This window comes from Leopardus geoffroyi, chromosome C2 (assembly GCF_018350155.1).
Source record: "Leopardus geoffroyi isolate Oge1 chromosome C2, O.geoffroyi_Oge1_pat1.0, whole genome shotgun sequence".
NCBI classification, from domain to species: Eukaryota; Metazoa; Chordata; class Mammalia; order Carnivora; family Felidae; genus Leopardus; species Leopardus geoffroyi.
In genome coordinates this window covers 79,427,007-79,453,304 of record NC_059333.1, presented here as the reverse complement: position 1 = coordinate 79,453,304, position 26,298 = coordinate 79,427,007, and the positions used below count along the sequence as shown (strand labels likewise).

The window sequence follows — 26,298 nt, the reverse complement described above, 5'->3', positions numbered from 1 at the left end:
AACGGTACATAAGTGTCATGAAAGTAAAATTGGAGTTGAAACGCTCAGAATCCTTTCTGACAAATCAACCATATCCCGTTCCATGGTTTATCTGTTCTTTGTCCATATGGAAATCACATTTCCTACAGCTTCAACTGTATTGCGTATATGATTGATTTCACATTCTGTGTTTGTCATTTAGCATTTATATTTTCATTTGCCATCGTAGGCGTTTTTCCATGTCACTGTACTAGCTGGAATCAAAATATATGAAGGGGCTCTGAGTTTTATACAATTGCTTTTATGTAGGACTTTCGCTTTTGTATACATTCCCCTTCTCTTACCTTAGAAAATTTTCTTTATTAGTAGAAACCCTTCTACTTACCGCTCCCCTGTTTTGTCCAAAAAATCTAATTAAGAATTCTCTGAGTGCAGTGACTCTGACTTCCTTTGTCTGTTTGTGGTTTTAGCAACTAGCTCAGTAACCAACACACAGCAGAATTTCAATTTTTTTAATTGAATAAATAACTTTGATTAATTAAATTTCTAGAGATTGGGGCATTGTGATTACTTGGTAGTTCAAATGCATTTCGTTGCAGTCCATGTTGTTAAAGATTATTCTAATATGCATTTGTCTCTTTTCTTTTGCAGTAATTTTATTTAAAATTTGGCCCTTAACTATATCTGTAAGAGATTAGAGCCAGCATCCAGTAGAATTTGCATATACAATATAACCATCAAAATGAAAGTAAGCATTTTGACGCTTCTTTGAAAGGTAGTAGTATTAATCAATTCAAAAAGTAAAGCCATTGAGGGGCGCCTTGGTGGCTCAGTCGGTTAAGCGGCCGACTTCAGCTCAGGTCACGATCTCGCGGTCCGTGAGTTCGAGCCCCGCATCGGGCTCTGGGCTAATGGCTCAGAGCCTGGAGCCTGCTTCCGATTCTGTGTCTCCCTCTCTCTCTGCCCCTCCCCCGTTCATGCTGTGTCTCTCTCTGTCTCAAAAATAAATAAACGTTAAAAAAAAGTAAAGCCATTGAACTATTTAGAGAAAGGGAAAAACTAATGAGATTACTGTAATTAAGCATGCATTAAATGCATGACAGCGTTTCTTGATTGTCAAGTAATAAGAGAAACGAGGTAGCTCGTATTTTGCACGTTGGGTTATAATCTGACAAGGAAATGAATTCTTCTTGGAGTCCAAATTCATTCAGTCATTCATTTATTCAAATGTTTGTCAAATGCCCACTATTGGCTATGATATGCAAAAGCCACTGGGGAAGCAGTAGTGAGTACAAGGGTAGAGTCCCTCACACCGTGAAGACAGACACGTACAAGTGTGATATGTGTAGGAGAGCAGTAATCAGTGCTCACTCTGCCGGAGGATTCAGCAGAGCTCACCGAGGAACCACACTCAGGGTGACACTTAAAGGGTTCTGAGGAATTAGCTCCTTAGAATTCACATGGTGATGGCACCTGAGAGCCTGGCACACTGGCTATGAGAGAAAGTCAGTGTCAGAGATTGATAGAGCGTGTAGCTTTCAGGGAGAGGGAGAAGAGCTAGCGTGCAAAACAATCCCCTAAGCGTTGAAAACTTTGAAGCAGGAAAGTAAAGTGATGAAATCTGTGTTTGAGAGGAAGCGCTCCGTCTACAGAATAAGGATTCTTTGAAGAGGGAGAAAGAGTACACCCTGGGATACCAGTCTGGATTCCTGTTGGAGAATTCACAGTGACGGGTGGTGGTATCTTGGAATAGAGTCACCACAGCAGAGGAAATGAGGAAATGTGGAAAGATTTGAGAGTTACAGGACTCCTTGCTTAGGAAATAGAATCGACAGGATTTAGTACTTGAATGGGATGTGAGGGAGAGGCTCAAGAATGACTCCTAGTGTTCTCATTTGAGCAACACCTGTGTGGATGAGAAAACCAGACGGGAATAGAAGGGCAGATTCAAGGAAGATGATGAGACAGTTTTTCACATGTTGAGCCTGAAAGGCATTTGAGACGTCCAAGCAGACACATAAAATAAACAGCTGAATATCTGGGCCTGGTATTCAGAATGCTGGTGAATTCTGGAGATAGAAACTCAAGAGAATCTTCATAACACGGAAGGTATTTTAAGTTGTATATATGGTCCTGGAAAGAGTTAATAGAAAAAGAGGGAGAGAAGAGAGGAGGGCCTGTGTCAGATAAAGAGGGTCATTATTCTGGGGCCATTGGGCAATATGGTGACGACTGGTCATCAGTAGGAATTTTAAAGAAAGATTAGTGAAGTGCTTCTAACAGATCCCTAGAAAGAGCCTGAATCCCTGCTGTCACTGTTGAGCAGACATTAGTTCTTCGCTGCCTGTTCCTGGATTCTCTATTATGAAAGACAAATCTCTGTCTGTTTGAGATCATGATAATTTGGCTTTCTAGAGCTTACAGCTTGACTTCTTTCCAACTTAAAAAACATGCAAGTCGATTATTAAAACACCAGAAGGTAACTGTTTTAATGGGGACTATGTACAAAGTTCATGGGGAATATAACTGAAGGACCACAGAAAGAACGTCCAAATCATTACAGAGGAGTCTAGAATGACAGTACAGAAGACACATCATTTGATCTGAGACTTGCAGAATAAGTAGGCAACTGCCCAGATGGCTATGTTTGAGCAGCAGGGGAGCAGCGCGGTAGAGATTGGATAGAACAGATCAGAGACTGTAGAAGGAGGTCCTGGCTGACGGATCTGAGTGCAGACATAACTGTGTGATCTATTCCAGTCTCTGCATAAGCCTCAAATTGCTGGAGTGTGTGATGTGAGTGATGGTAGAAAAAAGGAGGCAGCTGGCCGGGGAGGCAGGGTCTAGACTGGAAATTCTTTTAAAGTATATTAAAAACAAACAAACAAACAAACAAACAAAGAGCACAACATAATAAAACAAGCTCAACACAAAGCAGGGCCATTGGCAGATTGCGATCAGCAGAGAGCCAGGCTCAGAGGGTCATGTTAGAGAGATGACTGTGGCGTTATTGAGGGAGGGGAGTGAGAAAGAAGTGAAGTTCGCTGATGGCAATGAACAGCTCAGGGAAGTGGCGATGAGGGCAAACAGCAGCGGAAGGAAAACGAGACTGGAGTTAAATGTAAGGATATAAGAAAGAAATGGAGGATGCATAGAAGACATAGTGGTAAATTGGAGCTGGGGAGTGTGTGTGCGCTCGTGTGAGTGTGGTCAGGGAGCGGGTGGGAGGGGCAGGAGAGATTGAGGAATGGCCAGACCTTATCCTGACCTGGCCACAAAGGAAGTTGAGGACCTGCCCCATGGGGTGAGAACGAGAGGTGCTCTTGGTACCCCTTGTCTGTTGTTGTCCCGTGGCCACGACCAGTTCTTCCTGGTAATGGAGTATCCATCCACTAGTTGTTGATTATATAGTAACCCCGCTACCAGACTATAAGCTCCTGGCGGACGGGGGGACATATACTGTTCATCCCAGGATGTTGCCCTTCTCCCATTAACCTCACAGAGCTTTACATGATCGTTAGAAAATAATTAATGGAAAAATAACCACATAAAAAGACTTACAGAGATTCAAGTCATATAATATATATATATATTACAAATATATATTATATGTATACATGTATATGTAATATATATGTATATATTATATATATATTCCTGTAATTTTAAAATGTGCTTGATTTTCAAAATAAAAATGTTAAATCATGATAAAACTTTAAGAATTTCTGCAAAAACAAAAAAGAAATGATATGCCAAAAATAAATACTCGGAAGTGCCAACTAATTCAGTGAGTAGAAAAGATTCACTATGTATTTAATTGAATATGTGGGCCAGGAAAATGTTGCCATAGCTTTCTTTAACTATGAAGAACATAAATAAATACGCTTTAAAATGATTCCTGTTCTTTACCCCTTCCACCTCCAGTGAGGTAAAGAGTGTAAAACTGCAAAGGGAAAAATATAGCTAAATGTGCTATTTTCACTCCCGTAGTTACGATATAGAAAATAGTCAGAAGCATGCCGGCACATAGACAGCAGAATTCATAATAAAGTTGTGGGAAACCTTCTCATCCCCCAAAGAGAGTTCCACTGGTGAGATATTTCCTAGAAGAAAGCAATGACTTCTGCAACTGTGACCTGATGCCTTCCTTCAAAGACTTTACGGAGGTTTAAAGTGTGTGTGTGTGTGTGTGTGTGTGTGTGTGTGTGTTCACCAAAAAAGAAAAAGAGAAGTTTTGTTGGAAAATGTTGCTTCTCAGGAGTTAGGTCTATATTAATTCTTTTATATTCTTACTTTATCATTGTGATTGGCTTTCATTTCCAAAATCTGTGATTTCTGCAGGATCTGCTCTGGGGACAGACTTCTCTACAGCTGCAGCACAGAGTACGCCTGTCATTAGCCCAGTTGCTCAGTCACTGTCTCCATTTATAGTTGGGTTTGTAAAGTGTTCAAAATAGGAACTCTGGGTTTCTGCTGATCTTGAGTCATCAAAGAAAAGAAAAGCTTTATGCCTTCTTACATTCAATTCCATCTATGCTGACATTTTTTTTAAGACTGACATGGTTGACTGGAAAAAAAACTGACCTTACCTTTTTTTTTTAGGTTCAAACTGACTCTCCCATGCTTTTTACTACAGAATGTCAGGATCTTAATTAACTGTGTGTGTATTTAGGAATTTCTTCAGGATGTATTTCTTAATAAATTGCTTATTAAGGAAATGGAATTTCTTTCTCTTGAGTACTGTTGGAGCCATCTTCATAAAGAAGGGAAAAGCTACTCTGCCAAGACAAGATTACTAAGGTTGCTTCAATTACAAAAGTAAATGGCAAGTTTGTCCTCTGAGAGGCTAGTATCAGATAAGGGGGAAAAAAAGATAACTGTATTTAACAGCCTCCGGTAACTTAAAGAACTAAATCTAGAATTATGAATTCTTTAGGAAAGGAGACAAATATAAACTGAGACCAATAAAATGTGGGAAAGAGAGCTGTAACTGTCAGAATCCCAACAAAAATGATAACACGCTGATTTATAAATGCATCGCGTACACAGGCATTTGGGTATAGAGAAGTGTTTAGGGACAGAGTGATAATCTGGAGCCAGCAGAGTCAGAGCTTTCATGTGCTCTAGGATCAAAGGGACCAAGGGGAGAAGGGTTATTTGGATCAAGAAGTAGAGAGTGTTGTAGAGGAGAGATGCTAGAGAGGACCTGTGGCCTCCTTGGCTCACATCTGGGCACTTCACAGGTAGGTTGACAGAAGAAATGTAGCCCAAGAGTCTGTCACTTTCATTGGGATGCTGTTGCCATCTTGGGTTTGACAGTGATGTGTTTTGCTTTCTGCCCATGCAATGATGATAACATCCCCTAGTCACTGTGACAATAAGATTATCCCCACTCATTACCAAACGTCCCTGATCAGGAGGTGATTTCTCTCCATTGAGAATTACTGTATGTCAACCAAATATCTCTGGGAGTGTTTTAATCTTTATCTCTGGATCAGTGTAGATCATCAGAAAGCTATATATATATCTGAGTTGATAGACTTGCATCTTATGGTGGGGGCAAGATAGCCGTACCATCTACAGCCCCACATCCACCAACCAGGCAGGAAAGAAGAAACTGGCAAGGTAGGTAGGGGTGATGCTTATATCAGGAGAATTTTTGTTTTCCCTAAAATGTTTAGCATGTATCTCATTGGCCAGAACTGTGTCCCGTGGCAACGTTCTATCTCTGGTTGTAGTCTAGAGAAGTATTTTAAGTGAGGACATTGTCACCCTAAATAAAATAGAAATTCTTTGAGTAGTGAAGTAGGGGAGTAGGTATGAAGAAGCAGTTAGCGGCATCTTTCCCACAGCTATATATCTCTAGTGACTTGGTGTGGGTAAATGACATTAGAGTAACATAAGGCCTCACATCCCCTCTTCCTAAGAATATGTGAATTATCTTGGAAATTAATAAACAGCAAAATCAGGGTGTGGTCATTCATTTGTTGTATCAACAAATCTAATCATAGTAACTCAGAGCAAAATTAAAACATTCTGTCATTGACATATTTCCAGATCCATAATAGACTAATGCCTAAGGACAGATGTTTGAATCTCCAAGCTTTCTCTGAGCCTTTACTTATCCCCAGCCTAACCAAGACTTCTCATAGATTGGCAGTGAGATCTTCCAATCTTTGTGTCCTTAAACATTCTTAAGATATTCAGTAAGTATTTCTGAATTGAATGAATGAATGCAATGGAAATCAGGAAGTTAGAAAAGGAGGAAGAGTCTACATTTGGGTTATCTTTGGTAAATCACTCTTTGATAGGAATCTTTGTTCTAAAATTTAGCATCTTTTTGGTCCTTCTGGGAGTGTTTGTTTCTTTCAACACCCCTCTTTGATTTACTTGTTTTTTTTTCGTACCCTTGCCCAGTCCTCCTGTTCTTTCTCTAGTACCTCCTTTTTGCTGTATGTTGACTATATCTTTGGTAATCTGATCTGATTGAGATAGCATTGTTTAGCTTAGTTTATTATTGCTAGTGCTTTCAGTATTATATATACGTATATATATATATATATATATATATATATATATATACACATGTATATATATATGTATATATATACGTATATATATGTATATATATTATAATATAATATAATATATATATAATATAATATAATATAATATAATATATATTATATATATTAACAAATCCAATGTCAAGAAGTTGCTATTTTTTATATATACGTATATATACGTATATATACGTATATATACGTATATATACGTATATATACGTATATATACGTATATATATTATAATATAATATAATATATATATAATATAATATATATATTATATATATTAACAAATCCAATGTCAAGAAGTTGCTATTTTTTTTCCGTCTGTGTTTTCTTCTAAGGGTTTTAAGTTTTAAGCTCTTACATTTAGAGCTAAAAACTTGGGGTACTTTTTATATATGGTGTAAGTAAGGGTCCAACTTCATTCTTCTACCTGTGGATATCCAGTTTTCCTCACCAATTGTTGAAAAGAGTGTCTTTTCTCAAACCAATGGTCTTGGAACTCTCATCAGAAATTAATTGTGTATGTATGCAAGAGTTTATTTCTGGACTCTCTATACTATTCTGTTGGTCTATATGTCTGTCTTTATGCTACTATCATACCGTGCAGATTATGGTAACTTTGTACTAAGTTTTGAAATTGCACAGTGTGAGACTTACAATTTTATTCTTTTTTTTTTTTTCAAGATTGTTTGGCTATCCAGATCTCTTGAGATTTGATATGAATTTCAGGTTTAATTTTTTCCATTTTTGTAAAAAAAATTGCCATTGAAATTTGGATAGGGATTGGATTGAATCTATAGATTGCTCTGAGTAGTATTAACATCTTTACAATATTAAGTGTTCCAATCCATGAACACAGGATGTCTCATATATATTTATGCCTTCAATTTTTTTCAGCAGCAGCATTTGTACGTTTTAGTGTATGTAAGTCTTTTGCCCTTTTTGGTTAAGTTTATTCTTAAGTATTTTTGTTTCTTTTTGATGTAATTGTAAATGGAATCATTAATTTTTTTCCAGATTGTTCATTACTAGTACACAAAAGTGCACATGATTTTTGTGTTGGTTTGTGAATTCTTAGAAGGCAGGCACCATATAAGAGTTGATACAAAATAAGAATAGTAGTTACTAATATTTGTTCCTTTATGTGTTTTCATTTTTCACTGGCAGTAATCTTTATCTTTTTTATTTTTATTTTTTTCTCTTTCCCCCTTTAGGGCTCTACTAGTTCGACTGCCTCTCCTCCAGTCTCTACCCCTGTCACAGGACATAAAAGAATGGTAATACCAAACCAACCCCCTCTAACGGCAACCAAAAAGTCTACATTGAAACCACAGCCTGCACCCCAGGCAGGACCCATCCCTGTGGCACCAATTGGAACACTAAAACCCCAGCCTCAACCAGTCCCCGCCTCCTATGCTACGGCGTCCACCCCTTCAAGGCCTGCCTTCAACGTGCAGGTGAAGTCAGCCCAGCCCAGCTCTCATTACATGGCTGCTCCTTCATCAGGACAATTTTATGGCGCAGGCGCAGGACCCCAGGGCTATAACACTCAACCAGTTTCTATCTCTGGGCAGTGCCCACCTCCTTCAACACGGGGGGGCATGGACTATGCATATATTCCACCACCAGGACTTCAACCGGAGCCTGGGTATGGGTATGCCCCCAACCAAGGACGCTATTATGAAGCCTATTGCCCATCAGGGCCTGGCTATGGGGGCAAAAATGACTCTGATCCAGCTTACGGTCAACAAGGGCATCCGAATACGTGGAAGCGGGAACAAGGGTATACTCCTTCTGGAACAGGAAACCAGAACCCAGCCGGGATGTATCCAGTTACTGGGCCCAAGAAGACCTATATCACAGATCCTGTTTCAGTGCCCTGTGCACCGCCACTGCAACAAAAGGTAGGGGACTCATTAACATAGTGATGGGGCTGAAGGAGTGTGTATCTTGGCCTGACCTCCCCAGAAAGCACACCCTAAGGCAAAAGTGTATATGCTCCTTTTATGTCATTAGAAAGTACAGTCCCAGGTGAGTGTGAGTGAAGCAGGAAAAGGCAGAGATCCTACGTGTGGGATCATATGGCTACTGTTTAATATCCAGTACAGCCAATTGTTCAATCTTGAAGGATCATCTTGCAAAAGACCGTATGAGCAGATCAGGACAATCTGTTCAGGGAGAGGATGGGAAAATAGTTTATCTTCCAGCTCTTGTCTCCTGTTGGTCAAAGCGCCCCTCTGTGGGTCAGAAACTTCCTCACGCTTAGCTGTTGCATGTGCTTGGACTCTAAATAGATACGCAGCATCTTGTACCTTAATGGGGACAGGAGGTCCCCATATTTGTAGGTAAGAGATGTACAGGGCCACATGAGGCTCATGTAAAGACGCTCAGAACCCAAGCAAAGTTGGCACTCTGGGTTCTGCTTAGGGCAAACAAGCCTAGGGCTGCTGAGACAGAACAAGTGGCCAAGGGCCCCTTGGTAGGTGAGGTGAAGGGGGCTGCAGTATTATGGAACTTGTTTATTACCTCTTATTTATCCCCATTACTGATCCTCCAGGAAGAATCTTAGTCTGTGGGCCTTAACTGTGTTCAGAAACTTTTAAAAATCCTTTATGACAGTTATCTTTTTTTTTTTGGTTTGATTTAATTGCAAGCATATATGCTTTTAAGTCAATGCATTGTTACTTCCTGTGAATAGTTAAGACACAATACTACACATACCTCTTCACCTACAACTTGGACTTTCCATGAGTACTAGAACCAACATGATGTTTCTTCCCACCCTGACAAGAGGATCCAAGGAGAATTACTTGCAAGGGAGGCAATGGAGAAACCAAGCTAATCTCCAGTTATTGGTTGGAACTGAATCACCCTTTTGGTTAGAGCTGTGAGAAATCAGAAACTGGAGAGCCCTTGGGGCACCTGGGTGGCTCAGTCAGTTAAGTGTCTGACTCTTGATTTTGCCTCTGGTCATGATCTCACAGTTTGTGGGATCGAAACCCATGTAGGGCTCTGTGCTGACAATGCAAGATTCTTTCTCTGCCTCTCTCTCTCTCTCTCAACATAAATAAATAAACATTAAAAAAAAAACTGTAGAGCCCTTGATTAGCTACACGTTGAATTATAATTGTTGAGATGGATTATAGAAGTGTGTGTGTGTGTGTGTGTGTGTGTGTATGCACGTGTGTATCTGTGTGTGTGTATAATCCTTTACCCATTCAAGATTGTCAGTTTCCAGATATACCTGTTCACATTTTCACCGTTATGACAAAAATCTGTCAGATCCTTACTCTCTCGGTAAGATGTTTACTAAACCCTGATTCTCACGTGAAAACATCTGCTCTATTAATGGTGCTCCAAAAGAATTTTAGGTTCTTTAGAGGAAAAGAACCCTTCCCAGGGGGGCCTGTGAGTATCTGGAGGCACCCGGTAACCTTATGAATGCTCATTACACAAAAGTAGACCAGCCATGGTCATTCTGCAACATAAAGATTCCAAGTTACTCTTGGGAGGCCTTTCTTTTCAAACTCCCTCCATGAGAATAAACGTTATTAAGGGTGTTTTGTTTTGTTTGTTTTTGTTTTGTTTTTATTTTTTGAAGTTTATATTTTTTAGAGAAAGAGAGCAAGCAGAGGAGGGACAGAGAGAGAGGGAGATAGAAAATCCCAAGCAGGCTCTGTACTGTCAGTGCAAAGCCTTAGATGGGGGTCAAACTCACAAACCATGATATTATGACCTGGGTTGAAATCAGCCACTCAACTGACTGAGCCACCCGGGTGCCCCTTGTTTTGCATTAATTTTTTAAAAATTAATGTTTATTTATTTTTGAGTGAGAGAGAGAGCATGAGCAGGGGAGGGACACAGAGAGAGAGGGAGACAGAATCCGAAGCAGGCTCCAGGCTCTGAGCTGTCAGCATACAGCCCGATGTGGGTCTCGAACTCACAAACTGCGAGATCATGACCTGAGTGGAAGTTGGACGCTCAATCAACTGAGCCCCCCAGGTGCCCCGATTGTTTTGCTTTTAAATAAAGTTTGTCAAGAATAGCCACACTGGATAGGCTTGCCCTTTGTTAACATTACAGCATGTCTGCAGTGGTCGTTCCTGGACCTGAAAACACTCATTCAGAACAAAATGGGGTTATTGAACTTTCCCTTGCTTTTGGTACAACTGAAACAAATTCTCCTATGGAAGATTAAAAGTGTAGGTTGGGACAGTTGTCTTCACCATTTAAGTTCAGCTATGCATGCAGTTTTTCCCCATCCAGAGCATCCTGACTGATGTTCCTGAGGGAAAGAGGTGGGCCTTGAGTTGTTTAAGGATCCCATCACCCCACCGGGGGAAACAGACATGAAATAGAGCAAAAGTGTATCTGGTGGAGGGAATCATCTGCTGAGAAGTGCTGAGCCAGTCTTCGAGTTTCCTATTTACCTATCATGTCATGAGGTGCTATCTAGATAGTGCCTGTTCAACATTTGGAACCAATCCAGTGGTGTAGGGGGAATGGGTGTAGGACCCAGTACAAGACCTGGATCTAAGGCAGAGCCGCATCATCACTAATGTTTGATCTGCCCTCAGCAACCTGTTCAGGCTCTTGGAGTGAACTTTGATTATCCACTCCCCCAAAAGCATGACATTTCACTTTCCTTTTTATGGGAGAAGGTAATTATTCGAGGTGGTCTACATTATTACGGATTCAGTGAATTTCATGTCATTAAAATTTTTCTTGGAAATATTTATTTTCAATAGTGTCATGTGTTTTTGACATCATATTGTGCCTTTCAATCATGAAAATTAAATCATGGATTTTTGCTGCGATTATAGAGGAGAGTGGTTGGAGGTTGATATTTAGCCATCTGTCTGTGTTTTAGGAAAGGGGAAAGAGGCGATGAAGCTACAGAAATTTCCTGTGTGTGTTGTGGGGGCACTGGTGGATGAAGGGGTGGGCTTTTCCATAGTTGGTCTTTGAGCAGAACACTGCTGTATTCAACTGCACCTGTGCACAGAGGACCTTATTGTCCCAATATTGACTCTACTTGGCTTAGTGATGTGACTACTGGCTTGAGAAATGAGCTTCTAATTCTAATTTCAGTTCTTCCCTTGACATTCCTCTTTCAGCTTGGGGAAAGCCTCTAGACCTCTTTATGTCACGCTCCCAGCCTCAGTAAAGTGGAACATCATCTTCACTAATTAATTAATGATTGCAGAGGGCTTGGAAATTTCCAAGGGCTGAATAATTGCCAACTGAGGACTATTCAGCTTTTCCCTGGCTTTCGTTTATTTCCAGTTTTTTAAGTCACTGGTGGAAAAAGTACCTTCGTACCTTAGAACAATTCTCTTTTGTTACATTCAGAAGTTCTGAGGAATTTGACATTGAGCCCGTTAAGGAAGACGTTGTTTTGTTTTGTTTCGTTTAAAGTGAAAGAAAGAAATCTCTCCTCTATTTGAGATGAGCTGCTATAATTTCCTTACAACATAAATGAAGAGGGAAAGAAGAGAAGGAGAAAGCAGAAGGAAAAGGAAAAGGAAAGGCAAGGAAGAAGAGAAGGAAGGAAGGAAGGAGGCCACATGAAAACCTGCAGAGTGTGGGGATCATGATATTTTTGTTCCCATAATGTGCTGAGCAGTGAATTTGCATGCTACAGTAGACCATAATGCGCTTCCTGGACCATCTGAGCTGAGTTCCTTGAAAAATATTGTTATAAGCAAGGTTTTATGAGAGAGAAATATTCCTTTCCCACTAGAAACGCTCTTAAAGGCACAGTGGAATCTTTTGGCTCTTTTATAAAAGCTCGTATCTGCTAGCTACTATGGAGTTCCCAGAACTCTTGTCCTATGTGCGTTGTCTTCACATGCCAGTGAGACAGGATGTGCGTTTTCTCCAGCGTTCAGATTAAGGTGGGGCAGCTTGAAAGCCCTAGAACCAGGACCTGGAGGCCAGTCATTACTCTTGGGTGCACGGTGACCTGAGGGTAGATCAGCTTTATACCCACTTCCTTGTCATAAATCTAACCCTCGTCAGTCTCAACTTTGTAAAAGAGATGCTGTTTGCCCCACAGTGTGTGAAAGGCACTGGTGCTATGCATCCCAGGAAAGCTGTGAGGGCCCACCTAGTGTGGGGGTTAGGTTAAATTCGGCAATCATCTACTATTGACATCTCCTTGGAAAACCCTTCACCATGGTGAGAGTGTGGAGATCGGCAAACCACTTTTCAATAAATCCAATGCAGAGTTTTTCTTATCCAGAGTCAGAGCTGATCACTGCTCTTCATTTAACATCCAAAAGGATCTGGGGAATATTTAACAGTATGGAGAAGAGAACAGAGGGAGTGAACTCCTGGGGTCAGTGGTAAAGGGTCCTGTAATTTGGTAAGTTTCAGGAAATGTTTGAGAATGTTGACATAGTAGTATTTCAAACATTCCAGTACTATCAAAATGTTTAACTTGAGGAGATGGATGTACATATTAGGTATATTGCGAGGAATTGGTGGTATTTTGGAAAAAAACTATCTTTATGGCAATCCTTGTGCAAAATAGCCCTCAATTCCAGGATCAGAGAAGCAAAAAGAAGAGATGGTTAGGGTGGGGAGAGGGATGTATGCAGAGAGATGCCTCCGGACAGGTGCCAATACCTGTACATATAAAGATGAGGATGGTAGAGATTGCCAGTGACAAGAATATTAGTAATCCCCCTCTATACGGGGTGTTCCAGTTCCCAAAGTGCTTTGTGGACCCCTACAGAATTCACAGGGGTTCAGAAGATCAGTACTGAGAGTCACTCTGTGAAGGTCATCTGGCAAATTCACGGGAGCCATGATTCCAACCTTCTGAATATTGTCCTCATACTTTCCCCCGGGGAAGCCATGCATGTCAGCACGCTTTGGTGTTTGGATAGTGGGAGCATCAAACATCAGCATTGACAACCGCTGGACATGGCGCCACCATGGCCCTACTCGCTGTCAGACATGTAAGTGGGCTCCAGCTGTTGTGGTAGAGTGAGAGAGAGAGAGAGAGAGAGAGCTGTTGTGGCCATGAGACCATCAAACGGAGGGGAAGCACCGGCTAATTCCCTGCTGGGCATCCAGGCTCAGGGCCCTAGGACTGTACTTCCTCTTCCACATCACATACATATAACTTGTCCTGCTGTTTCTACCACACCGTCTCTCAAATCTGGTTTCTTAAGTAAGTCTCCTTGCGACTCCTAGTTCAGGTGTCCTAATTTCTCAACTGAGTTATTGAAATGGCCTCCTATTGGGTATCTCCACCTCTGGTCTCTCTCCACACCCGTCCCTCCTATACATATTATCAGATTAATCTTTCTACCCCACAGCTCTGCCCTGGTCATTAATTGCCATTTAAAAAAAAAAAAAAACAAAAAACTTTCCAAATTCCCCAGCCCATTATGGAATGAATTGAAACCCAGTCTGGATTTCCAAGTTTATCTCCCCCTTGAAACATCCTGACTTCCAACTGAGAACTTACATTCCTAGTTATTTCTCATCTCTATAGCTTTCCTCGTAGAGCTCCTTCCCTCAATGCCTTCTCAGACCTTCCGCCAGATAGACGAAATACCTGTGCATCTCATGTGATCCATTAAGACCGAGCTGAAGTGTCCATCTCTCTTACGATGCCTTCTCTTTGTAAAATCAAGTCGTTGGGGCGCCTGGGTGGCGCAGTCGGTTAAGCAGCCGACTTCAGCCAGGTCATGATCTCGCGGTCCGTGAGTTCGAGCCCCGCGTCGGGCTCTGGGCTGATGGCTCAGAGCCTGGAGCCTGTTTCTGATTCTGTGTCTCCCTCTCTCTCTGCCCCTCCCCCGTTCATGCTCTGTCTCTCTCTGTCCCAAAAATAAATAAACGTTGAAAAAAAAAATTAAAAAATAAATAAATAAAATCAAGTCGTGCAGTATTTCACCCTCTCCTGTGAAGTTTTCCACTCTTACTCTACTAGAGTCATGCATGTATCAATCTTACACTAAACTGGGCCCCAGCATGTCCTGAACTCTAAGATTTAGGGGATAGAGATGGTGAACAACCCTATCTGAACAACCCTGTCTCTTCCAGAGTAACTAACACAGTTCTTAGCACATTCTTGTTTAATACAGAAGCATCAAGAAACTTCTCATGCCCTACTAAAATGAGGGAGCCCTGCCTTAGAACTTAACAGGCTGTTCAGCAAAGTGTCAGAACCCAAACCTACCCCACCAGATCATATTAGGTGACCTCAGTAATACAAGCATTGTCACGTCAGCAACTCAGTATCCAGAGTAGCTGGATAGATTCTCATGTTCACTGTGGTGCTGATATTTTACATTCCTCTTGGAATATGCATGTGTACATGGATGCTGCTATGTACACAGTCTTTTTTAGTCCCCTGCTTGCCAAGTGTCCATGGACTTGTTGATTCATATTCTTTAATCAGCTTTCAGAGGTTTCGTTTACAGACAATAAAATGTGTGTTTCTAAATGCATGTAACAGTGCACCTTAGACACAGGTATGTACCCATATAAATACCAACACAATCTAAAGAACATTTCAACTACCTCACAGAGCTCCCTCCCTCGTGCTTTGCTGCCTTCAGTCCCCTTTACCTTCAGTCCCAGGCTACCATCCTGCTTTTGAACGTAGGTTATTTTCATCCTTTCCAGAATTCCATATAAATGGGATCATATCATAGCGGGCACCCTTGTGTCAGGTCTTCATTTACTCACTATATTTTTTTGAGATTTCTTTATGTTGTTGTGCATATCAGTAGTCATTTAGTTTGATTGCTAAGCAGTGTTCCATGGCATGAACATACTACATTTTGTTTATCCATTCACTTTTTGGGGGTCATTTTTTTATTTCATTTTGAATTACGAATAAGGCTGCTATGAACATCCATGTACAAGTCCTTGTATGGACATAGTTTTTATGCTTTTTTTATGATTATTTATTTTTGAGAGATAGAGACAGAGCAGAGTGGGGGAGGGGAGGAGAGAGAGGGAGACACAGAACCAGAAGCAGGCTCCAGGCTCTGAGCTGTCAGCAAGCACACAGCCCTACACGGGGCTCGAACTCGGGAACGGTGAGACCATGACCTAGGCCGAAGTGAGAAGCTTAACCGACTGAGCCACCCTGGTGCCCCTATTATTTTTGTCAGATACCCAGAACTGGGATTTCTGAGGCAGATAGTTAACTATTTAACTTCATAAGACACTGCCAAACTGTTTTCTTAAATTGTACATTCTCATCAGCAATGTAGGAGAGTTCCAGCTGCTCCTCAAGCCTAGCAACATGTGGTTGCTTAATTGTGGCTATTTTCAGACTTTATAGCTATATCTAATTGTACTTTATATTTACATTTTCCTTGTGACTAATGATGTGAGTGTTAATTATTTATGCACCTCTTTGGCCATCCTTTATCTTCTTTTGTGAAATGTCGTCAAATTCTTGGCCTATTTTTTAATTGAATTCTCTCTTTTTATTGAGAGTTGTAAGAGTACCCTGTGTATTCTGAATAAGAGCCCTTTGATATATGCCTTGCCAATATTTCTTCCTGGTCCATGACTTGACTTTTCATTTCCTTAATGTTGTTTTCTGAAGAACAAGAGTGTTTAATTTTGATCAAGTTCAGTTTATGTTTTTATCCTTCTATGGTCGGTGCTGCTATTTTTTCCCTTAGGCATTTTTGCCTCCTCGTAGTCACAAAGATTTTATTTTAGGCTTGTCGTTTAGATGTTTTACAGGTAAATTTAGGGTTATAATTCACTACACATTAATTTTTGTGTATTGTGTGAGATAAAGCTTAAAGTTCATTTTCCCCCATTGGCTTAAGTTTTCTCAGCATGATTTGTTGAAAAGTCTTTCCTTCCATTGAATTACCTAGATACGTTTGACAAAAGTCAGTTGGCGATACACGTGTGGCTTTATGTGGACTCTTAGATTCCATTCCACTAACTTATATATCCTTAAGACAATGCCACACTACCTTTATTGCTGACTTGTCCAGTAGACTTTGTAATGAGACTGTGAAAGCTTTCTTTGTCCTTTCAGAAGTGTTTGATTATTCTAAGTCCTTTTCATTTCCATATAAATTTTAACATTAGATTGCCAGTTTCCACAAATAGCCTGATGTGATTTTGGTTCAGATTTTTTTGAATATATAGATCAATTTGAAAGGAGCTTATACTGTAACAGTGTTATTTTCCCACCCATGAGCATGGTATAGCACTCATTTTATTTATGCATTTATTAATTTCTCTCAACAATGTATTACATGTTTTGCTAAATTATCCCTAAGTATTTCACATTCTGAATGCTGTTGTAAATGGTATTTTTAAAAATTTCATTTTGCAGTCGTTGGCTGTTAGTATATAGACTTGGTTTTTTATTGGCCTTGTGTCATATGGCTTTGTTAAATTTAACAGTTTTGCAAGCTTGTTTAAGACTCCTTAAGCTTTTCTACCTGATCATTTCCTCTTCAAATAAATTGTTGATTCAGCTGTTTATTTTCCTGTATTGCAGGAGTGTATCCATCACCTTCCTATATTTGGAAGATGTGCTTTTTGGTTGACAAAATAGTTTCTCACAAATTTGAAGAATGTAAAGTGGAAAAAAATAATAAACCTTTATACTTCACCTCTCTAGATTAGCCTGTTGAAATTGTCAGACATAGAAGTCACCTTCAAAATTATTGATAACTCCTTAAATTTACACATGAGGAAACTGAGGCATGAAACATTACAGTGATTTGAAGAGTTAGTTATTCAATTAGTAAGTGCCACATCTGAGTGAAAACTAGTGTTCTTTTCTTATACCACAGTTCCTCTGCATTGACTCAAGACAGGTGAGACCGGAAGTATAAAGGAACTTTAAAAGGTGTGACAGTTATTGCCAAAAGGAGCTTACTTACACCTAACCTTAGACCTCCCCATCAGTGTTGTAAGTTCTCTTAATAATAGAGAATGACTGGGGCGCCTGGGTGGCTCAGTCTGTTAAGCTTCCGACTTTGGCTCAGGTCATGATCTCAGGGTTCTTCAGTTGGAGCCCTGTGTCAGGCTCTCTGCTGTCATTGCAGAGCCTGATTCAGATCCTCTGTCTCCCTCCCTTTGCCCCTTCCCCACCTTGGGCATGCGTGTGTGCACACACTCTCTCACAAATAAACATAAAAAATAGTAATAGAAAATGGCTACCCTTCTAGTGTTCTTTTTTCTGTCTCATAGTTGTTCCTCCTGTGGAAAGACTTGTTCTTAGGGTCTATATGATTTGACTCACTCCATTTTTTCTTCCTCTGATTTTAAAATTTATAATCAGGATGGATGTCCTCACATACTTAGATATGTCTGTGAATACTATTCATTTTGCTAATCCTCTTTTTTTCAGAGATTTAGATGTGTAGAAATATCCCAGGTCCCTAATCTTTTTGGAAAATTAAATACATCATTTTAAACAAATGACTTTAACAATATGTAATTTTTACATTTACAGAGCCAAGAGAACTCACTTTAATTTACCAAAGTTTTATCTTTGTTCTGTTTCAGTTCTACAGTAAAATAACTACCCAACCAATTGATAATGTCTCTCCAGAAATCTCATTTCTTTCTTGGCCAGCCACAGACACTCATACTGTCCTGTTTCAGAATCGAGACTATAGTTCTCTTCCCCAGCAAACAAAGAAGTTTGACCATTATTAATGTATAATCATTATGGTGAGTAGAAAAACTTTGAAAGACTTTACACACAGAACATTAGGAAATATACCATACTGAAAGTCAAATAACTGACTTTCCTTAAGTGCCATTGTCCCAGTAATAAAGATTTACTTATTTTAGCTCTTTGATTTTCTAGAATATGGAAAACTCAACTTTTAGTATACTCTTGGCAAATAACATAGTGTTTGCTTTACTTCATCCTTGGAATTCAGTGAAAATTCTTCAGAAAGTAAATCTGGTTTATTTCAGAAGGCGACTTACTTAAAATATCATTTTGAAGTATATAGTAATAACACATAACATTTTTATAACCCCTTATAAAATTTATCAAACAGTTTTATATGTGCGGAAAACTCTTTATCATGTCCAAAGGCAACTGGCCTGGTATCCCACTAATACCAAATGCCAGAAGTAGGGTGAGAAAGAACATAGGTCTTCTGACTGCTAGCCCAGAATTCTTTCACTCCATATCACTTGCCTTCATTTATAGCTGTCTGTGTTTACATGTGTTCGTTCATAGTAGTTATCCAAATATCAAATATCCCTTGGGCCCAAGAGTTTGGAGAGTACATCTTTAGAGTTGTGTTTCTGAGACATAACATATATTCAACATTATTTGAAACCCAAGATTCAGTCAACATTATATGAAGATTTATGGAGTTGAAACAATATCCTAATCTAAGTTCAAGATAATAGATCCCCTTTTATTCAGTCTTCATAAATATATGGTGTATTTATATCTCCCCAACCATAGACACCATGTTTATTTTTGATGTGTCTTTAGGGATTATTGTGAAAAATGTAGACAAAGAGAATGTAAGAATGCTAGTTGCATTCTTTATGGATCTGTTAGATATTACATGTTACTCGTGGCTGTGTACTCGCCATCTTTAACAAAAATTGGGATAGTTACTATTATGATACTCATAATTTTTTACCAGAGGAAACCAAGGATAGTTTCAATCCTGCTATCCATCCCATTCAAAAGAACAACGGAGTATTAATTAAGCAGGCCTTCTGGGAAATAACTGATGCTAGTGATCCCTGCAGAGGCAAGAAAATTTCTAGTGACCAGCAGAGAACTGGAAGAGAGTTCAGGAAGGCAGGCTCGGGGATATGGACCAGGACCCAGCAAATTGCAGCCCATGGGCTGAATCTCACACACGACCTTGTTTTCTAGATCATGTTGTATTGGAATATAGCCACATCCACTTGTTAATGTATTACCTACGACTGCTTTCACACTGCAGCGGAAGAGTTGAGAGTTGCAACAGAGGGTGTATAGTCTTCAAAGCCCAAAACATTTACTGCATGATCCTTTACAGAAAAAGTTAACTGACATCTTACCAAAATATGGGAAGGGCTTTGCAATATTTAGACTATCATGGAAACTTCTTGAATATTTCTCAACTATTCTTCCTGACCCAGTAGATCTAGACTCTTGAGCTAGAAGCTGTTGCAATAGTTGGTGGTAATTTCAGGGAAGGAAAGAATTAAATATTGAAACCAAAATTTATCCTGCTACTTGGCAGAATGGATTCGACATCCCTCCTGTTTCTCCCCACCTGCTAAACTTCTATTGAGCCTTCAAGATCTATCTCCATTATTGACTCTTGGAGAAGCTTGACCATTCACCTAATCCCCACACATTATTGTCATTCCTCTGAATTTTCTCATAACATTTTCCTTCTTCCTTGACTGTAACATGCATCTTAGTAGGTATTTTAAATGTATAATAACTTTATTGAGATAGAATTCACATACAGTAGAATTAATCCACTGAAAATGTACAGTTTGATCCAATATTTTTAGTATATTCACCAAATTGTGCAACCATCATCACAGTCTCCTCACCCCGGAAAGAATCCAAGTGCATTTATTTATTTATGTACGTACGTACGTACGTATGTATGTATTGAGCACAAGTGGGATTGGGGCAGAGAGAGAGGGAGAGAGAGAATCCCAAGCAGCTCCACACTGCCAGCACAGAGTCCGATCCGACATGGGGCTCAGCCTCACAACCACAAGATCATGACCTGAGCTGAAACCAAGAGTCAGACGCTTAACTGACTGAGCCACCGAGGCAACCCGAAACCAAGTACTTATGAACACTCCCCATTTTCCTCAAATCCTCCAGACCTAGGTAGCTACTGATCTAGTTTCCATATCTGTAGATTTGCAATTTCTGGATATTTGGATTCAAACAATAGGTAGTCTGTGGTGATTGGATTCCTAGCATAATATTTTCAAGTTTCATTCATGTTGTCATACTTATGAGTACTTCATTCCTTGTTATTGCTGAATAAGTTAAATTGGACAGACATACATTATATTCATTCTTTCATCAGTTGATGGATACTTAGTTTTCTTTTCTTCCTTGGCTATTATGAGTAATGCTACCATCTATATTTGGATACAGATGTTTATATGGGCATTGTTTTCAGCTCTCATGGGTATATACCTAGTGTGGAAATTGTGGGGTTATGTGGTGACCTCGCTGATGAACCTTCTGAAAAGCAGCTGGACTGCTTTCCAAAGGAATTCTACCATTTCACCTTTCCACCAGCAGTGCATGAGCATTCCAATTTCTCCACATCTCCACATCCCATTGGATTTGAATTACCTTATAGGTCTGTCTCTTCAAGTAGACACTTATGTTCTTCAGGGGTGTGAATCGTGTCTATTTTGGTTTTGTTTCTTTTTTTTGTAAGATTTTATTTTTTGAAGTAATCTCTATACCTGACGTGGAGCTCGAACTCACAACCCTAAGGTCAAGGTTGAGCGCTCCACTGACTGAGCCAGCCAGGCATCCCCAGTTTTGTTTTTATGTACCTAACATAGTACAGTGCATGTAACAGGAACTCACTCATGCATGAATTGATCAATCTATCAGTAAGTGAAATAACTTGAATTATTGAATTGACATGGAGTTGCATACACTTCCTATTACTAAGACTTGTGAAAGTGGTATTTTTTTAATAGGTGTGTTTTTGTTGCTGTTTTTTTTTTTTAATTTCAGCTGTGTTCCCAGTCTCATCTAGTCTTTAGATCCTAGCTTGTATCACCAGTAGATTAATCTTCATTTAGATGCACTCTGTTTTAGTTAGTGGGGTTAATTTCCCAGCCTACATCATCATCGTTTTCTGTCTTGCTGTGGTCAACTTGAACTGCTCTTGTCTCTGTCCCTTCCGGCATAGTGTTATGTGTAGTGAAGCTTTTTTCATCACTAAGGGGCATATTCCCTCTTGATTTCCCCCTCACCCAAGCCTGCTCCTCCCACACATGGTTGTTGACCTTTCAGTCATGACGGGTCTGCTCTTGTAGGAGCTCAGGCCTAACACACAAAGTTGTTTGGACTCTTCTCCTTCTCTCACACAGCACATGCTTTCATCTCCCCCTTGAAAGTCTGTCTAAAATCTGCTCCCTTCTCCCCACATCCCCTGCCTGCCAGGACCCTGGTGGATTCACTCTCCTGCCTTGCCTGAGTTACTGCAGTGGCCTCTTCCCGCTGTGGCCTTCCCATCCTGGTCCCACGTCAGCCTGTTCTCGACACAAAGGGATCCTGTTTCAGTCGTTATTTTACTTTCATGCTCAGAACGCTCCAGCAGTTTCCCAGCTCTGTGACTTCTGTTTGAGACAAGCAGGCTTAGTGCTTACAAGGCCTGACTCTGTTTGTCCCTTGTCAGCGCTCTGACCTCATCTGTTCCTCCCTCCTTCACCCCGCTCCAGCCACCCTCTATGCAGGCACACTCGTGTTTCAGGGCACTTGTTTGGCTGACCTTCTGCCTGGAATGCTTTTCCCCAGATAGCCACATGGCTCGTTCTCTTCCCTCCTGCAGGACTTTACTGAAATGCTGCTTTGTTGGAGAAGTCTTCTCTGAGCACCCTACAAAAAAATACCTCCCCTAAAAAATATCAGCCCTAAAATGCCCTTATTCACCTTTACTTTCCCCTGTAATATTTATCAGCAGCTGACATTGATATATTTTAATCCTGTGTTCTTTCTCTCCCCATAGAATGTGTCATAAGAGCAGAGATTTTTGTCTGTTTTGTTAACTGCCATGTAGCGAACATTGATTGGCAAGCAGTAAATCCTGGAAAAGATGCATTGGTCAATGAATGAGTGAGTGATGGTCACAGAATCATTCTGATAACCTTTTATCCACAGTACTATTATGTGGGAAAGGGTACAAAGCTCTGAGGTCCTCCAACGTACAACGCCCACTTTAAGTCGAGTGTTCCAAATTTTATACTTTCCACTCTACCCACCTCCCTCTACCTAAGCTTCCTGCCCCTCCTTTCCTCACCATGTATTGTCTATTGTGGTAGAAAGACTTAGGGATTGGAAATCAAACCTCAGTTTGAATTTCAGACTGCAAGGCAAGTTATGTATGGTGACAGACGTGGAGGTACTTTTGACTCTAAGATACCGCACCTACGTAAGAGATCATTATAATATTTGGAAGGGCTTAGGCTACAGAAGGGAAACCAAAAATCCTAAGTGACAGATGGGATTATTAAATACTTTAAAGCTGTATGACTGAACATTTATGTCAGGTACTGTGCTAAGCACTTTCCATGAATTAACACACACAGTCTTCTCAGTAACACTAACACTTTTAAAAGGGACTATTATCTTTTGCTGATAGAAACCGAGTCTTGCAGAGATTAAGTAGTTCTCCCAATCTAGAAGCTTTCTTTTATAAACTTTCATGAATATAAACAGTTAAGTGTTAAAGCAGAAGAACTCAGTTTTATTGGACGGTACCACGTGGCTTCATTTGACCATTTGCTCCTTTATCGAAAACTGTTTCTTGCCCATTTTGTTTTGGTGCTGGGGTTAGAGTGAGAAACAGAATGAGATTAAGATTTCTTTTCTCCTAGGGTGCCTGGATGGCTCGGTCAGTTGAACGTCCGACTTCGGCTCAGGTCGTGATCTCACTTTTTGTGAGTTTGAGCCCCGCATCAGGCTCTGTGCTAACAGCTCAGCGCCTGGAGCCTGCTATAGATTCTGTGTCTCCCTCTATCTCTGCCTCTTTCCCTACCTGCCCCAAAAATAAATAAACATTTAAGAAAACTTAAAAAAAAAAAAACAACGTTGCTTTCCTCTTAAAGCTTATATTCTATTTTTTCCCAAAAGATAAGGAATAAGACATAATTTTAGGCAGTGACACTTGCTCAGAATAAAATAAAAAGAAGGAATTTTTTTAAGTTTACGTATTTTGAGAGAGAGGGAGAGCACAAGTGAGGGGAGGGCAGAGAAGAGAATCCCAAGCAGTCTCTGCACTTTCAGGTCAGAGCCTGATGCGGGGCTCGAACTTATAAACCATGAGATCATGATGTGAGTTGAAGTCGGACACTTAATCACCTGAGCCATCCAGCTGCCCCCAAAGAAGGATTTTTAATACCCAGGTAGAGATTGATTTAGGTAGCCAACTTAGGAAAGTCATTGAAAGGATGACATTTGCGCTGAAACCTGAATAACGTAAGGGAGCCACATCTTCTAAGATCGGGATGCAGACCATTCCAAGCAAAGAGCAGAAAGGATGAGTCCTGTGACGTGACATTTATAAGAATAGAGAGACAGCCAATGTGGCTGGAACATAGTTGGTGGAAGAGAATGCAATAAAATGAGATGGGAGAGGTAAGCAGGGTCCAGATCTTACGGGCCACGATAAGGAGTTTGTGTTGATCCTAAATGAAATGAAAATTCACTGGAGCATTTTTAGCAAGGGAGCGGTAGGGTCTGGTTTTGTTTTAAGATAATCCCAGCCACCGCGTAAGATCAGAGAGGATGCAGGAAGATTTGTTAGGCTCTGGTGCTTCTGCGGTTTCCCTTAAAACTATTGAAAAGATGGGCTCATAAACTTTCTCATTTGTCAACAGAGGAACTTTTATATTAAGAAACATGAAGCCACTTTATTGGTATGGAGTTGTACCTCCAGATTCTTTGTTGTGTACGGAAGCAAGACTCCCAGCCTCCACTCCAGGGGCAGAGGAGAGGGGTGGTTTTTGAATGAGAAGTGAATACAATAGACACACCACTTCCTCTCTCCAGTGGCAGGGAAAGTTTTATGCAAGCAGTGGAATGTAGGACAAGCAGTAATGGCTTGAGACTTATGAGTTTTGGGGAAGAACTAAAGTTGCATGTTTAAAACAAACAAACAACCAAACAAACAAACGTCCAATTTTAATTTCTTAGCCAAGAAAGATACAGGGTGACACCACTACATGTTTTCGTGGCACCTGACCACTTAAAGACTGAACACTATATAGTCGGGGACACTGCAGACATGGGTGAGGGATGAAGGTTTTACCTCCTCCTGTTTCAGACGCAGCGTCCGTATTTTCATTCACAGGGGCATTCTTCTCAGCAGCCTGGGATCTGTCTGGTCTTCTCATCTGGTCTCCCCTCCCCAGCCCTCCCTCCACCACCATGGCAATTTAACCGATAAAAGACAAATAATGACATCAGTTCTTTGAGATTTCCTGTTTACATCAAGTGTTGCTCACCTTGACATGTGCTTCTTATCGGCTTGGTTTTCTTTCACCCTCCTCTCTGTCCTTTTCCAGTTATCCCTTTGTCTTGAAATAACTTCTGCGATACTTTGCGTTCTCCATAGTGGTTCTTTGTGTAAATGGTGCAGAATGTATATCAATAGAAATCTGCTTTCCCCACACCAACACTGGGACATCTTAAGGGCTGCCTGAGCTGCTCATGAGCTGCCTACACAGTAATTCTGTCTAGACAGGGGCATATGTAGCTTGGCCACATTGTTTATTCCATTAGTACTACCAAGCATTTGTGAGTTATACAGTAATTACTTAGGAAAAAATATTGATGAGGTGTGTGTGTTTTAGTTATAATTACTAATGCTACATAGATAGCTACATAGAACTATTTTCTTAAAATTTTACTTTCAATAAATAACATGTACCACCTACATGCTATTTTTCTAGATGCCAGTGGACATACAAAAATCACCTAAAACCAACTAAAACTTAGCTCGTCTTCCCCGATAGGGAAGATCAGATCTGTATTATTGGTGACACTGGTCACTGACCATTCTTAACTTCTTATTCATTAGTGTGAAGTATTATTAAAAAAAAAAAAAAATAGAGCTAATGTCCCCACTTTTTTTTTTTTTTTGAGAATAGATCATTTTCCCCCATGATCATATATGTATGGGTCACAAGCTCTCATAAAACACAAACTGTAACAGTGCTAAAAGAAAGGTCCTGAAAAAATTGTAGTGATCTTCAGAGGGTGAAAGCGTGGGTCAATTTTGCCAGGCTTTATGTAGGGTCTGACCTCTATTAGTCTTGAATTGATGGACATGAGGAGTGGGGAAAGTAGACAAGATTAGATTGTGTAATCGCCAAGAACCTCTAAAAGCTGGGGAATCAAAGGTTCTTCCTGGACTTAGATTAATTTCAATATTAATTGACTGCCTTTCTGATTCTCCACATTTATAGCCATCGGCTTCTAAAAGTAAGACCACTTTCAAAACTGGCTCACTTATATCTTTGCATGTGGTAGCATAAAGACAAGCATGCATAATGAAGACCCTAATATAACGTGTGTTACTGGCCAAAGTTAGTAGGTAAGTAACACCTAACCCAATGTTTTATGTTCTACGTGAATTTTAACGACTTGGAGCCCATGTCCCCTTAAGCAATTTTAAATCACTTGGAGACCTTCAGGCTTAAAACGCTATTAGTGGCAAAATGTACTTTCATTCTGAAGTTTTACAACCTATTTCTAAGTGGGAGTGCTAGAAATCACCCAAAACGGCTCTTAAGTGTCAATGTTAGAGATCACCCTAGTTAAATCATGATTTTTTTTATGTGATGCCTTCATGTACATTGGTTCATTTAGTCCCCTCAAAACACATACAAAGAAAATGCCATTAATACCCTGATTTTTTACTGAGTGGGAAACTGAGATAGAAATGCGTTAGGTTACTTGTCTAAGAGCACGTGACCAAAGCTCTTAGCCATCATACCACACTCCCTCTTTGTAAAAAGATATTTACAAAAATTCATACTGATGTGTAG

General features: G+C 40.1%; 1 protein-coding gene across 8 annotated transcripts in view; it reads left to right on the top strand.

The window, feature by feature from the left end:
- LOC123611099 (LIM domain containing preferred translocation partner in lipoma) overlaps positions 1-26,298 on the top strand; it is a 680,366-nt gene that overhangs the window by 416,892 nt on the left and 237,176 nt on the right. For 7 of the 8 annotated variants that reach the window (XM_045502614.1, XM_045502618.1, XM_045502617.1 and 4 more), the window contains one exon: positions 7,767-8,456. In XM_045502614.1, the coding sequence (XP_045358570.1) occupies positions 7,767-8,456 (690 nt within the window). Of the gene's footprint in view, positions 1-4,672; positions 4,798-7,766; positions 8,457-26,298 lie in introns of those variants that run through there. The other variant, XM_045502623.1, reaches the window with a different exon arrangement.